This window comes from Myxine glutinosa, chromosome 11 (genome assembly GCF_964187855.1).
Source record: "Myxine glutinosa chromosome 11, kmMyxGlut1.1, whole genome shotgun sequence".
Lineage (NCBI taxonomy): Eukaryota > Metazoa > Chordata > Myxini > Myxiniformes > Myxinidae > Myxine > Myxine glutinosa.
Genome location: NC_136271.1, coordinates 115,614,418 through 115,628,025, shown reverse-complemented (window position 1 = coordinate 115,628,025; position 13,608 = coordinate 115,614,418). Strand labels below are relative to the sequence as shown.

The following is a 13,608-nucleotide window of genomic DNA, read 5'->3' as shown; positions in this document are numbered from 1 at the left end:
AAGCCAGCGCCCTAACCGCTAAGCCAACACCAGGATGTGTTATTTCAGACTTGTTCATAAATATTTTGAAGAAATGTTCAGACAGTTTATATAACCATTTCTGAAACTTATAACCTTTCTTGTGGAGACATTTGTGATGAGAAGAGCAAAGTTAGTGTGGAGGTAGCCAAACAATAGCAGCCATTCATTAATTCTTTAAAATTTCTTTATTTTCCTTTTGAAAGCTAAAATGGCATTTGAGAATATCCTTTCTAAGTTGTAAAAATGAATATGCCAAGTACACCACAAATGGAAAGTAAATGTCTCAAAGGTTCACACCAAACTTTGTAATTAATATTAACAGCTCAACCTGAAGTGGTGTTGAGGAATGGTGTCGGTGTTTGAGAAACAGCTGGAGATGACAACTCGTGTTTTTCCAACAATTTCTTGACCATATCAGATAGGAATTCCTTGCTGAGAACAAAGTCTGTTTCTAAACAGAAGTTTCCCTAGGGTGGGATGGAAAAGATGTTGGAGTACATGTACACAGTCCAGAAGTTGAGTTTTCTAGAGCAGCATGGAACATTAACATTAATATTTCTGGATGGTCTTAGGTTATAATGTTATAATGGGCCTTTCATCCTCTTGAACATGAGGTGGCTCTTAATGAGGCTGACCCAACAGTATGGTATTATAACAGCCTATTAAAAGGGGCTTTGTCATGGATGGCATTTTTTGGACCTTGTATAACTTTCTCTGAGATCGTCGTTCTGCTCATTGCTGAGCAATCATGACCTCGTTCATGATCAATCATTTCTTTATTTATTTACAGCTTTCTTACAGTGGTGTACCTGTTTGGCACTGAATGCCATCTGTCCACATTAATTTATTTTTGCCTGTTTTCTTTCCTTCTACTTTACCCAAAAGTATCAGTTTTTTACTGATTTCCCCTGTCTTGCCTAGCAATGTACCCAAAAACCCTATATCTTTACCTCCAGCACCGAAGGTCGACGGAGATTATGTTTTCACCCCTGTCTTTGTCTGTCTGTCTGTAAACCGAATATCTCAATAACTTGTGGACAGATTCAGATGATATTTGGTGGAGAGGTTGGGTGTGTGACAAGGATGAATTAATTAGATTTTGGGGAAGGCACGGATATGGATCTGAGAATTTTTAAAATGATTCTTCACCGTTAAGAGATAGGGCCAAAAACGATATCTGGCTGGCGAGGGTTCGTTTATTCGCAGCTCTACACGCTCTCCATCGAAATCGAAGTTAAGTAATTGTTCCCATTTGTAATTTCGTTATAACTGTATTTATTTTATGGTGTATGTACGTATATTGTCCCGACGAAGATTTTCGGTGCAAATCTTTCATACCTGTATTGAAAATCGTGTTAATTCGTGTCGTGTCTTGAGGCCTTGTGCAGTGTACACTGTACAACCTTGAGGCTTTGTTTTTCTCTCAGCGGTCCGTCGTTTGTGATCCAATAACTTTCGTTCTCTGTTTTCCCAGTCTTTTCACCCCATAGCCTACTTCCTTATGTAAATCTCAACTCAAAAAAAAAGAAGAAAAAAAAGACATTACCTTCTCGGTGCTCATTCGTTTATTCATTCTTATTCGTTCGTTCGTTCTTCGACCACGTGCTTCTCCCCCATTTCCCCAGATAGATTGTCAAATTTCAACTCGTTATTTTATCGTCCATGCGATATTGTTTGATTATAGTTAGTTTTGGTTTGAATTTCCTGTAACTCGTAATTAATTAATCGTGTTCTGCTCCTTGTGTGTGGCCTTGTAGTTGTACCCCCGTCGGTGTTTTGTTAACTTAAGCGTGTTTTGCTTGGCTCTTAGTTTTTTCCCCTTCTACCCCGAACATAATACTCTGTCTAACGTTTTAAATCCCCACCCCCCCCCCCCCCCAAAAAACAAACAAAACAAAACAAAAAACATTTATTTTCCTTTCTCCACGTGTACTGTTGTCTCATCCTGTATTTTCTGTCCAGGTGTGCTGTTCGCCCCGCCCCCATTATCTCCTTGCCATCCACCGTTTGCCCTGTTCACGTGACTCGTGGTGGTCCCTCTCGGCTCTCCCCCCGTTGGTATTTTGTGCATAGAAGATTGTTCACAGTTCTGTTTAAATATTATTTATATATGTTTAACCTTTCCCCTTCTGTGTTTTATTCAGTGGTATATTACAACACGCTGTTTTTCTTCCTATTTAAAAGGCTTTTATCAATTTCCTCTCCAACTCATTCCACTTCAAAAAAAAGAAATTCAATATCTTATACGTCTCCATCACGACATGGTCTAAATTCACATTCATTCCATCCCTCCTCCATCGTTCTGAATCGGATTGCTAACTTGAAAATCACAACAAACCCAATTTGTTATCAATGTTCGTCTTTCATTAATCATCCACTTTCTAAACTCCCCTCTTGCCCCTCCCATCCAAATCCCCCCCCCTTGCACCGACACTCCTAAACTCCCTCCTTGCCCCTCCACTCCTGAACTCCCCCTTTGCCCTTCCCCTCCTAAACTCCCCCCCCCCCCCCTCCAAATCCCCTCCCTTGCCCCTCCACTCCTGAACTCCCCCCTTGCCCTTCCCCTCCTAAACTCCCCCCTTGCCCCTCACCTCCAAATCCCCCCCCCCTTGCCCCTACACTCCTAAACTCCCCCCTTGCCCCTCCACTTCTAAACTTCCCCCTTGCCCTTTCCCTCCAAAACTCCCCCCTTGCGCCTCCCCTCCTAAACTCCCTCCTCACTCCTCCCCTTCAAAACTCCCCCCCAACCCCTCCCATTCAATTCTCCCCCCATACCATTCCTCTCCAATTCTCCCTCCTCCCCCCTCCTCCTCCAAGCTGCCTCCTCCCCACTTCGTCTCCCTTCTATCTCATACCTCCACCCCCTCAAACCTTCTACTTTCCTCTGCCCCCCCTCAAACAACCCCTCACTGTGCCTCATCCCTTCACCATCAAACCTTTCATCCTCCTCATCCTTCCCTTTCTTAGAACTCTTCTGCAATATCTGACACACTATCAACTGCTCTCCCTACCTCCCCCTCTCATCCTTCATCTTACCCTACTCCTCCCCTCCCCTGTCCTGTACCCGATGCTCCCCCTCTCTCTTCATTAACGGTATGGACCTCAAACATCCGGGGCCTTCGCTCAAACCTGACTGATCTCTCCATACAGGTTGCTTCTGACAATCCAGACTTGATCTGCTTAACAGAGACTTTCCTCCCTCAAGATGTCTCTGATTCCTTAATATCTCTTCCTGGTTACTCCCTCCTCCGGTATGATAGACCTGAGCCTCGGCCTGGTGGTGGGGTGGCAATCTTTATCAAAAACTCTCTTCCTCACTCTCCTTGCACTGCCCTCTTTCCTCCTCACCCCCAGGAGTACCTCTGGCCACGGCTTCCTCTCTGCTCCCACCTTTTGTTCATATGTGTTCTGTACCGTCCCCCAAACAGTGATGACTCCATCTACATTTCACTGTCTGACAACATGGACCAACTTCTATCCACTCATCCCAACTCTCTCTTCCTCATATGTGGTGACTTCAACTGTCATCATGCCACCTGGTTGGGTGTGGGTTCCTCTCTCACCAGTCATGGCACCTCAGCAAAGGACTTCTGTGACTCACTGGGATTGACACAATCTGTCAATTTCCCGACCCGGATCTCAGCCAATGGAGTATCTTCTCTTCTAGACTTGGTTATGACAAACTTCCCTGCTAATGTCTGCTGCTCTTCTTCTGCTCCAATCGGTTCTTCTGATCATGTGCTTGTCAAAGTGGACATCTCTCTGGCCATTCTCAGAGAGCCTCCTCAGCGTCGACGAGTCTGGCATTTCACTCAGGCCGACTGGGACGGTCTTCAAGCAGCCATCAATCGTCTGGATTGGTCTCCCATCTCCACTGCCTCTGACATCAATTCTTCCTGGGAATTCTTCCAAAGCAAACTGATCTCTCTCATGCACAGATTTATCCCATCTCGCCTTCAGTTGTCTTACCCTTCCTCCCGTCCATGGTACACTGAATCTTGTGGTGAGGCAGTTGCCCTGAAACAACTTGCCTTTGCCTCTTGGAAGGCTAATCCAACTGAAGGCAATCTCAGTTCCTTCCACCAAGCTCGGAACAAGTGTGTGTCTACCCTCAGGAGTGCCAGGAAGCACTATCTCTCCTCACTCAAGAATGAACTCTCAAACCGGTCTCCTTCCTCCAAATCCTGGTGGCGTCTGGTCAAATCCGTTTCTGGTGTGTGTTCCTCCTCCATCCCCTCCCTTACCTCAAATGGCCACACAGTTGACATCGCACGTGATAAAGCCGAATGCCTCAACTCTGTGTTTGCCTCAAAATCCTTAGTCCCAAACCCATCTCTCTCTGTTCCCACCTTTCCCAGTCGAACCCAACTGCTCCTGAACTCTGTGTCCTTCTCTCCTGACAAGGTGGAGGAGTTTTTGTCAAACCTCGACTCTGATTCTGCAACTGGACCAGACGGCATCAGCCCACGGGTCCTAAAATCCTGCTCTGCCGCTCTATCTCACCCTCTCTCTGTTCTTTTCACCCTATCTTTTGCTCAAGGTCATCTGCCAGCATCCTGAAAATCAGCTAACATTACCGCTTTACACAAAAAAGGTGCAAAAACAGATCCTTGCAACTACAGACCAATCAGCCTGCTCCCAATTATCAGCAAAGTCATGGAATCCATCATTGCTTCGGATATGAAATCTTTCCTCTTCTCCAATGGCTTGATCTCTGATCATCAATTTGGTTTCAGACCAGGTCACTCTACTCTGGACATGCTGCTTCTGCTGTCTCAACAATGGATGGAGGTCCTCAATGCCAAACAGGAAATCAGAGCTGTCTCCCTTGACATATCACGTGCCTTCGATACGGTCTGGCACCCAGCTCTGCTCACCAAACTCTCCTCCTATGGTATCCATGGAAATCTCCATGCATGGCTTCCGGACTTCCTCTCTGGTCGTAGTCAACGTGTGGCCCTGAATGGATTTCTCTCATCTCCCCTTCCTGTTCAGGCTGGAGTTCCCCAAGGCAGTGTGCTGGGCCCTGTGCTTTTTCTGGTCTTTATCAATGATCTCTCCGACTCTCTGGAAAATCCTCTCTATCTCTTTGCTGATGACTCCACTCTCTGCCGCTCCATTCCTCTTCCCTCAGATTGGCAGTCTGCAGCCTCCTCACTCTCTGAAGACCTGGACAAAATCACAGACTGGTCAAACAAGTGGAACATGTCTTTCAATCCTGACAAATCTCACTCTCTTACTATGTCTCTCCAAAAAGATCGACTGGACAACCCTCCCATCTACTTTCCCAACAATCCTCTCCAAGAAGTTCTGTCGCTCAAGCTTTTGGGTCTCACTATCTGCCATGATCTTTCTTGGGAAAACCACATTTCCAAGCTGGCCTCCAAAGCCAGTCGCCGACTGGGCATCCTCCGTCGTGCGAAGTCCTTCCTCGGCACACCTGAGCTCCTCACCACATACAAGGCTTTCATCCGCAGCTCAATGGAATACTGTTCTCCCCTATGGGCTGGTGCTCCTGCCTCACACCTGGCTCGGCTTCATGCTGTGGAATCCAAAGCTTTCAAAATCATTGGAATCTCCCGCGATGAAGCTATCTCTGAGGGCCTTTCACTCACTCACCGCAGGCAGGTAGGTGGTCTTTCTGTCTTCTACCGACTCCTCTCCGGCCTTGCTCCCCCAGCTCTCTCTGTGCTCTGTCCCCCAAATATTCCTACAGGTCGCACAAGATCTGCCAGCAACCCTCTGATGGTTAAACTGCCGAAATCTCGGCTCTCTGCTCACCTTCACTCTTTCATTCCTCTTTTCTCCCGCCTCTGGAACAAACTCCCACACTCCCTTCAATCCCACTCCTCCCTCCAGGTCTTTAAAACAGCTGTTCACCACCATCTCTTATCTTCCCCCATCCAAAACCTTGATCTTTTCTACCCCCACTAATTCACCCCAGATCCACCTTGTTTGAAATTCCAACTTCTTTCCTGGAAGTCCTGGCAGTGTCCATATGTTTATACCTCTCCCACCCCTCCCCCTCAAAGCCCTCTCCCTCCCACAGATCTCTCGATGTCTCCATGTCTCTCGGTCTCTGCTCTCAAATGTTGTGTTTGTGTCCTTCCCCCTCTCTCCCCATCTTGTCTACCGCTCCCGATGTTATTTGTTTTATGTGTCTGTCTTTCTGTGTGATTAATGTTCGCTCTTTCACGAGCCTCGATCTTGTATACACAAAAAAAAAAAAAAAAAAAAATCTGAGTTGGGGACGCATTCGGATGAAACCTGATGGACACGTTGGGTGTGTGACAAGGACAAATTGATTCAATTCTGGTGAATATCGGAATTCATAACCGGATCCCAAATTTTTTAGGGTGATTCTTCACCATTGAGTTATAAGGCTAAAACCGTTACAGTGCCTTTAGAAAGTATTCACACCACTTGACTTTCTCACATTATGTTGTGTTACAGCTTCAATTTAAAATAGCTTAGATTGAAAATTTTTGTCCCTGATCTACACATAATACCCCATAATGTCAAAGTGGAATTTATTTTATTGAAGTTTTTACAAAATAATTGAAAATGAAAAGCTGAAATGTCTTGAGTCAATAAGTATTCAACCCCTTTGCTATGACACTCCAAATTGAGCTCAGGTGCATCGAATTTCCTTTTATCATCGTTGAGATGTTTCTTCAACTTGATTGGAGTCTACCTGTGGCCAATTCATTTGATTGGACATGATATAGAAAGAAACACACCTTTCTATATAAGGTCCCACAGTTGACAGTACATGTCAGAGCAGAAACTCTACCATGAAGTCCAAGGAACTGTCCGTAGAACTCTGAGATAGATGGAAGCCACTCCTGAGAAAAAAGCACATGACAGCATGCCTGCATTTTGGAAAAAGGCATCTGAAAGACTGAGAGCATGAGGCAAAAGATTCTGTGGTCTGATGAGACAAAAATTGAACACTTTGGCCTAAATGCTTTTGGGGATGCTTTTCAGCAGCAGAGACTGGGAGACTTGTAAGGATAGAGGGAACAATGAATGGAGCCAAATACAGGCACATCCCTGAGGAGAACCTGCTTCAGAGTGCAAAAGACTTTAGACTCCAGCAGCGATTTTCATTCGAACAGGAAAATGACCCGAAACATACAGCCAAAGCATCATTGGATTGGCTTCAGTAGAATAATCTGAAAGTCCTTGAGTGGTCCAGCCAAAGCCCAGACTTGAATCCCATTGAGAAGCTGTGCAAAGACTAAGATTTCTGTTTAACGACACTCCCCATCCAACTTGACAGAGATTGAGCAAATCTGCAAGGAAGAATGGGAGAAAACCCCCAAATCCAGATATGCAAATCTGATATAGACATATCTAAGAAGACTTGACGCTGTAATTGCTTCCAAAGGCACTTCTACAAAGTACTGACTCAGGGGGCTGAATACTTATGTAGATGAGATGTTGCTGTATTCCATTTTTATTTTGTAAAAATCGCTCAAACATGTTTTCACTTTGTCATTTTGTGTAGATCAGTGACAAAAATCTCAATTTAATTCATTTTAAATTCAGGCTGAAACAAAACAAAATGTGAAAAAGTCAAGTGGTGTGAATACTTTCTGAAGGCACCGTGTGTGTGTGTGTGTGTGTGTGTGTGTGTGTGTGTGTGTGTGTGTGTGTGTGTGTGTGTGTGTGTGTGTGTATATACAATATACATATATATATACATATATATATATATATATCTATATATATATATATATATATACAGACTTGGCATTTAATATGGAATTTTTTTTTTGTGGGGGTGAACTTACTTTTCAAGATGACTTAGAACCAAAAGTTCATTGGAATTATGTTGAAATTATTCCAGATTTTGTTAATGTGACCTTTAAAAGAAACAAAAACCACATTTGACATTTCGAAGCAAATAAATTGATCCTTGAAAGTGATGTAAACTGATATCGAACTCAATTCATGGACACTACTGTGTTAAACTTCTGTATGTTTTCCAGAAGTATCTCTTTATTTTGCACATGAGCCAAAAAAAATTTCAACAAAAACAAAAGCTAAATTATGACTGGGATTACGGACAGTAAAATTACAGTTCAGTACTTCGTGTAACCCCCACGAGCATTCAGGAGAGCACGTACACGTCGAGGCATGCTGTTCACGAGATTTGACAGGGTTTGGACAGGAATCGCTTGCCATGCAGTGACAATAGTCTGCTGCAATTCACGCACAGAGGTCGGCCTCTGGTCCAAGTTGTCGATTTGATGCGTTAATTTTGCCCACAAGTTCTCTATCGGATTCATATCCGGGGACATGGCAGGCCACTCCATATGCTCTACACCATGGTCAGCAAGAAAGTGTTGGATCATGCGAGCACGATGAGGCCGTGCATTGTCATCTTGGAAGACAAAGTTTCCTCGAAAGGCTGCACGAGCAAATGGAAGTAATGTTTCTTCCAGAATGACCATGTACTTGAACTGGTTCAGGTTTCCATTCAGAACAACCAGGTCAGTTTTGCCCCTGCATGAAAAGCAGCCCAAACGGTCACCCCACCACCTCTAGCTTGGACTCTTGGCAGTATACAATCTTCGTTGTGGGCTTCATGCACTTGTCTGCGCACTCGGACTCGGCCATTTGACGATAGACCAGAAATCTAGACTCGTCACTGAAGGTCACGTGATTCCAGTGTCCTGGCTGCCATTCACGGTGCTCTCTGGCCCACTGCAATCGGCGCTGGCTGTGTTGTCTGGTCAGGCGTGGCTTTCTCAGGGGACGCCTGGCACGATAGCCTGCTTGAACCAGTCGTTGGTTGACTAGCCTTCAGGATACAGGCACATTTGTCAGTTGCTGCCACTCAGCCCTAAGCCGATTAGCTGAATTGGTACGGCCATTGCAGACTAAGGTGCAGCTGGCGATCATCTCTCCTTGTGGTTCTGCGTGGACGTCCTGGCCTCGGTATTGGAGTAGGGACACCCCTCTGAGCATTTCGTTTCAGGATCTTTGACACCTGACCTTGAGTGATGCCATACTGCCGAGCAATAGCACGCTGTTTCATGCCAGAATTTCGTAAAGCCACCACTCCATGACAAACAGCATTGTCAAGTTGACGGACCATCTCCAGAGGAAGCGGCAATAACTTTGTAGACGTGCAGCAGTTGTTTTCCACTAATACAGAACGCAACAACCCTTATATACCCGATTGTGAAGCCAATCGTCAAATGTACCTGTCCTTACATTTTTTACGCCACCTGTGATATAATCCTGTTATTGACTTCTTGCTGCGAAAGACAATCAGTGACATGGTTCTTTCAACAAAGACATCACCGAAGGGTAAAAGAAACTCACCAGATTGATATACTGAGTTCAGAAAGTAAACCCAAGTCAAGAAAAAATATATATTCCATATTAAATGCCAAGTCTGTATATATATATATATTTGTATATACATTGAGCCAAAAAAGTGCACTGACCCTATGTCATGTGCATAAATTATACCAAATCATCACCTCCAAACTAGGAGGCATCCTTATAGTACCCCAGTCTTTGCAGACTTGGATTAAATCTCCATGGTCACAAATAAATGAAGGCAGATATGTCGATATAGATTTTGCCTTTATTATGGGCTCATCAGGACAACATACTGCTGATCATTTATTTGTACCCAAACTAACTGCTAATAAGCACAGATTGAACCCCCTAACTTGACAAGGAAACAAGGCACAAATCGAGTCTCACCCCAGCAATTGCTGCACGACCTGTTGCTAACAGGCGACACTTGTGGGACATGACGTCAGCATCATGTCATCGGGTCAGTGTGCTTCTTTGGCTCAATTCAATATTCTTGACTGCATGAGCAGTGCAGAGACAATGTGTTTGCATGGCAGGTGACACCAACAGGTCGTGCAGCAATTGCTGGGGTGAGACTCGATCTGTGCCTTGCTTCCCTCGTCAAGTTAGGGATGTTGAATCTGTATGTATGTATATATATATATATACATATACAGACACAATACAAAAAGCAAGACTGCCTGTCTGTCTGGCTGTCCCCGAACTATTCCCTCAGTTTTGGGGATTTCCCCGCAAAAACTTTCTCTGGAGCCTCTTGGGGTCCCAGCGTGTCTCCTAAAGTGGGTGGGAGGTTTCATATATTTCTCAATGTAATTATGATTTTGAGTTTCCACCCGTTCAAAAATGGTCCCTCTCCACATGTAAACACAATCATGGGTTCTGCATTTGCAGTTTCCCCCTTTTAACACGTGGAAACATTCGATGGTTTGGTAATATCTCAATATAATTGAAATTTTGCGTTTCAACCCGATCCTATCTGTGTGCCGCATGGATATCTTGCTGTTACACAATAAGTCTAAGAAGACTGGAGTTGTATTTTAGTTTGCTGCACACCAAAGCTTTATAGACCATTTATAGAACAGGACCGAAATAGACCATCCATAGTCGAAACCATCGAACCATCGAAATACCCCGAGCTACCATGTTTAGACAGCGAACTCCGTCCCCGGGCACCGGCACCTACTCCCGGAAGTTTGAGAGATCAGCAGTGCCGGGCATGGTAGGACACCCGCGGAGCCCCGGCGGACCGGGGACGCGCGAGCCTACGCGTTAGCGTGCTACGGCGGAATCAACGGCTTCGGCCACGGCCGGGCCGATAATCGGCCCGGTCGCCCGGAAAATGAACTGGTTCGACGCCCGCGCTAGAGAGGTCGCGGGCGACTGAGATGTATTAACAAATTAGTTGATTAATTTGAGACGTCCGATTTCTAGTGTTTGGAAATTTGGAAGAGCTTGACCCTAGCCTTTCCCTTGCGAGGGCAAGGAGGAACTTAACACTTGACACTTAAGCTTAGTTTGAAGTACACCCTGCCAGCGCTCCCGGTGGGACGGCAGGGCAACCAGAAGGGACGAGGTTCTCCTGACCACGTGGCCCTCGATCTGGGAAGCGAGAGGCGTTCCATTAGTGGACGCGCCCCTCACGCCCGACTTTTGGGCGGCCCCGGCAGGCCGTTTGTTTTGACGTTCCGTGACAGGCCCCGCACCCCCACCTCCGGGCCGACCGGGCGACCGGAATGAATCCCGGTGTCCCGATCCGAACCTTCAGAGCGGGCCGGCTGGGGAGTGCCAAGCACCCCGTACCTGCACTTTCCGTCCCTGCGGTCCCAAATACCGGAACCACCCGAATACCACTTTATTTTGACAAAATGAGGTGCGGCCTACAGCCTTAGAAAACCAGCCCTATATAAGTCAATACCTCCAACTATACAGGCGCGCATTCGTGCCGCGTGACGTGGTGACGTCATCACGCTTTCACCTTAAAAGACTTATTTGATATAAGTTAATATCTTGATATAAGCCTTAGAAAACCAACCCTATAGAAGTCAAATGGTCCAATAAAGGGTGATGGGAGGGTGATGGCAGGGTGATGGGAGGGTGATGGCAGGGTGATGGGGGAGGGTGATGGGGCCTCCCTATAGAAGTCCCTATAGATAGACCATCGAAATAGACCATAGAATAGACGATATAGAAGGGGACCGAAAAACAACAACTACCACGGTTCCCGAAAAAGGCCAACCCCCGCTTGCGGGGAAAAATGTTCTCTAAAGGTGGTTTTTTTTTTTTATAGAACAATATTTGAAGCAAAACTTCTTCAAAACACTATACAGTATTGGCCAACAAAGTTCAAGTATAAATTATCCAACATGCCTGCTTCTGAATAATATGGTTCCCAAAATAGTCATCAACAATATTTTTATTCACCTTCACAACATTGCTACTTTTCCATTCAAATCTTATCTTGCTGTAATAATACCTGTCGTGTGTAAAACGATGGGAAGAGGAGATTGAGATTTTTCATTTGACTTTCCATCATATGTCCCAAGTCTTTCTCCAAAGCTGTGCAGACATCCGGAAGAAAATGCAGTAATGTTTTATTGTTGTTTCAATTCAAACATTTATATTGTATTCTGAATCGACGGATTATTACTTTAATGTGGCTGGTTAACTGTAACGTTATAGTGGTTTCATTTTTCGAAAATGTGGGCCTAAGGCGAAGGTCCTAGTGGGGTAAAAAAATCGATTATAATTCTGCACAACAGAAAACTAGTCTTTATAAGAGCTACAGTTGATCTGTGTTGGCCGAAAAATAAGGATATTTAATTTTCTCAACCAAATATTGTGTGTGGGGTGGGGGGGGGGGGGTGTGAGCAGTTGAAGTGATGTTGTGGGTGTGAGCCCTTCAAAAACCCTCTTGCTTTGAAGAAGGGCTAACCCTTTTCTCTCATGGCAGTTGGCATACCTATTTTAATATTCGGTTGAGAAAAATCTTCGATTATAATTATAGTTACAATGATCATTGCAACACAATGTTTCAGAATGTACATACACTGCAGAAGAGTATCGAAACCACCACTTCTTGAAAATTTCTTGAGAACCTTCACGAAGCTTTCACGATCCTATAAAAACAGAACTAGATACTAAAATTGTTTGGTAATGACGTTTGTGATTCAATCAAAGTTTCTTACAACAATGTCCTTGGGGACCAGAAAAAAATACTACATTGAGCTGTGCTTTTGTGGGCCAAAAATAATCATTTGATGGCCTCCCAATCCAAACTTTAGTTTCTGCAATATTCAGTCGATTCTTCACAAGAACCGAAATCTCACCAACACTCTTATTATGCACTCATTTCATTTTCAAAAGTTATCTTTATATTCCTCACTTCAATGTTTAATACAAACATGAGAATATTTTATGCAAATGCAATGGCAAGTACATTTTATAATATGTGGTTTGGTTATTTCTGTTCTTGATGATAAAGAATTCTAACCTTGGTTGAGAGAACAGATTTCTTTTGAAGTCGAACTTTCAATCTGAAGTAAATAAACGGTTGAGGCGTTAGAAAGTCGATTGTAGCAGTTGAAAACCACATTATTCCTTGAACATTACGTGACGTTTCAAAAAGCAAATGTTTTTCATTGAATGAAATTCAAAGTTGAGAAGTGCATGAAATTTTCAGTTGAGAAATACCAGATCTGCACATTATCAAAAATTTCCTTGAATCATTGTGTGCTGATGTGTTGAAATAAGTAGAAAATGTAACTTTGGTGAATTTCCAAGATTAATTGATGTACACCACCACCTTGAGTACATTATGTCCCTTGCATGATCACATTTTAGTCATTCCAATTCTTTAGTTCATTAAATCACATTATCCAATATATAAAGAAGAAAGCTTTTTTGTTTGTTCGTTTATGCATTCAGACCCTGCGGGAACCAGTGCAACCAAACTTTGCATGGCCTCCTCTTTCATCCAGAGGTAGGTCGAGGGCTATATTTGGATTAAAAAAAAGATGGACACCAGATAATACCATATAATTGGTCTTCAGACCTCAATGGGTCTTGTGCTTATACACTGGTTGGGTTTTTTTTGCCAGGAGCAATCGAGTAACATGTATTGTGAAGATCGTATGTTGAGGTTGTAGTTATTTGTTGTCAACAACATATGTTCAATTATCATAGTATTTACACATATGCCTGTTATTAAAAAGACTGCTTTACATAGGTTTATTATAACACCTCCGTGTT

At 44.1% G+C, this 13,608-nt stretch overlaps 3 protein-coding genes across 5 annotated transcripts in view; all 3 read right to left on the bottom strand.

The window, feature by feature from the left end:
- ICE1 (interactor of little elongation complex ELL subunit 1) overlaps positions 1-13,608 on the bottom strand; it is a 524,149-nt gene that overhangs the window by 116,324 nt on the left and 394,217 nt on the right. The window lies entirely within an intron of this gene.
- The window catches only part of AHCY (adenosylhomocysteinase), a gene marked incomplete at its 3' end in the record, with an annotated part of 390,713 nt that overhangs the window by 204,918 nt on the left and 172,187 nt on the right, over positions 1-13,608 (bottom strand).
- Positions 188-13,608, bottom strand: part of LOC137436964 (cholesteryl ester transfer protein) — a 111,797-nt gene continuing 98,376 nt past the window's right edge. For both annotated transcript variants that reach the window (XM_078787043.1, XM_078787042.1), the window contains exons 14-17: positions 12,851-12,893; positions 12,407-12,476; positions 11,834-11,916; positions 188-488 (exon numbers count right to left, since the gene is read on the bottom strand). In XM_078787043.1, the coding sequence (XP_078643169.1) occupies positions 345-488; positions 11,834-11,916; positions 12,407-12,476; positions 12,851-12,893 (340 nt within the window). In that variant the 3' untranslated portion in view covers positions 188-344. The remainder of the gene's footprint in view (positions 489-11,833; positions 11,917-12,406; positions 12,477-12,850; positions 12,894-13,608) is intronic.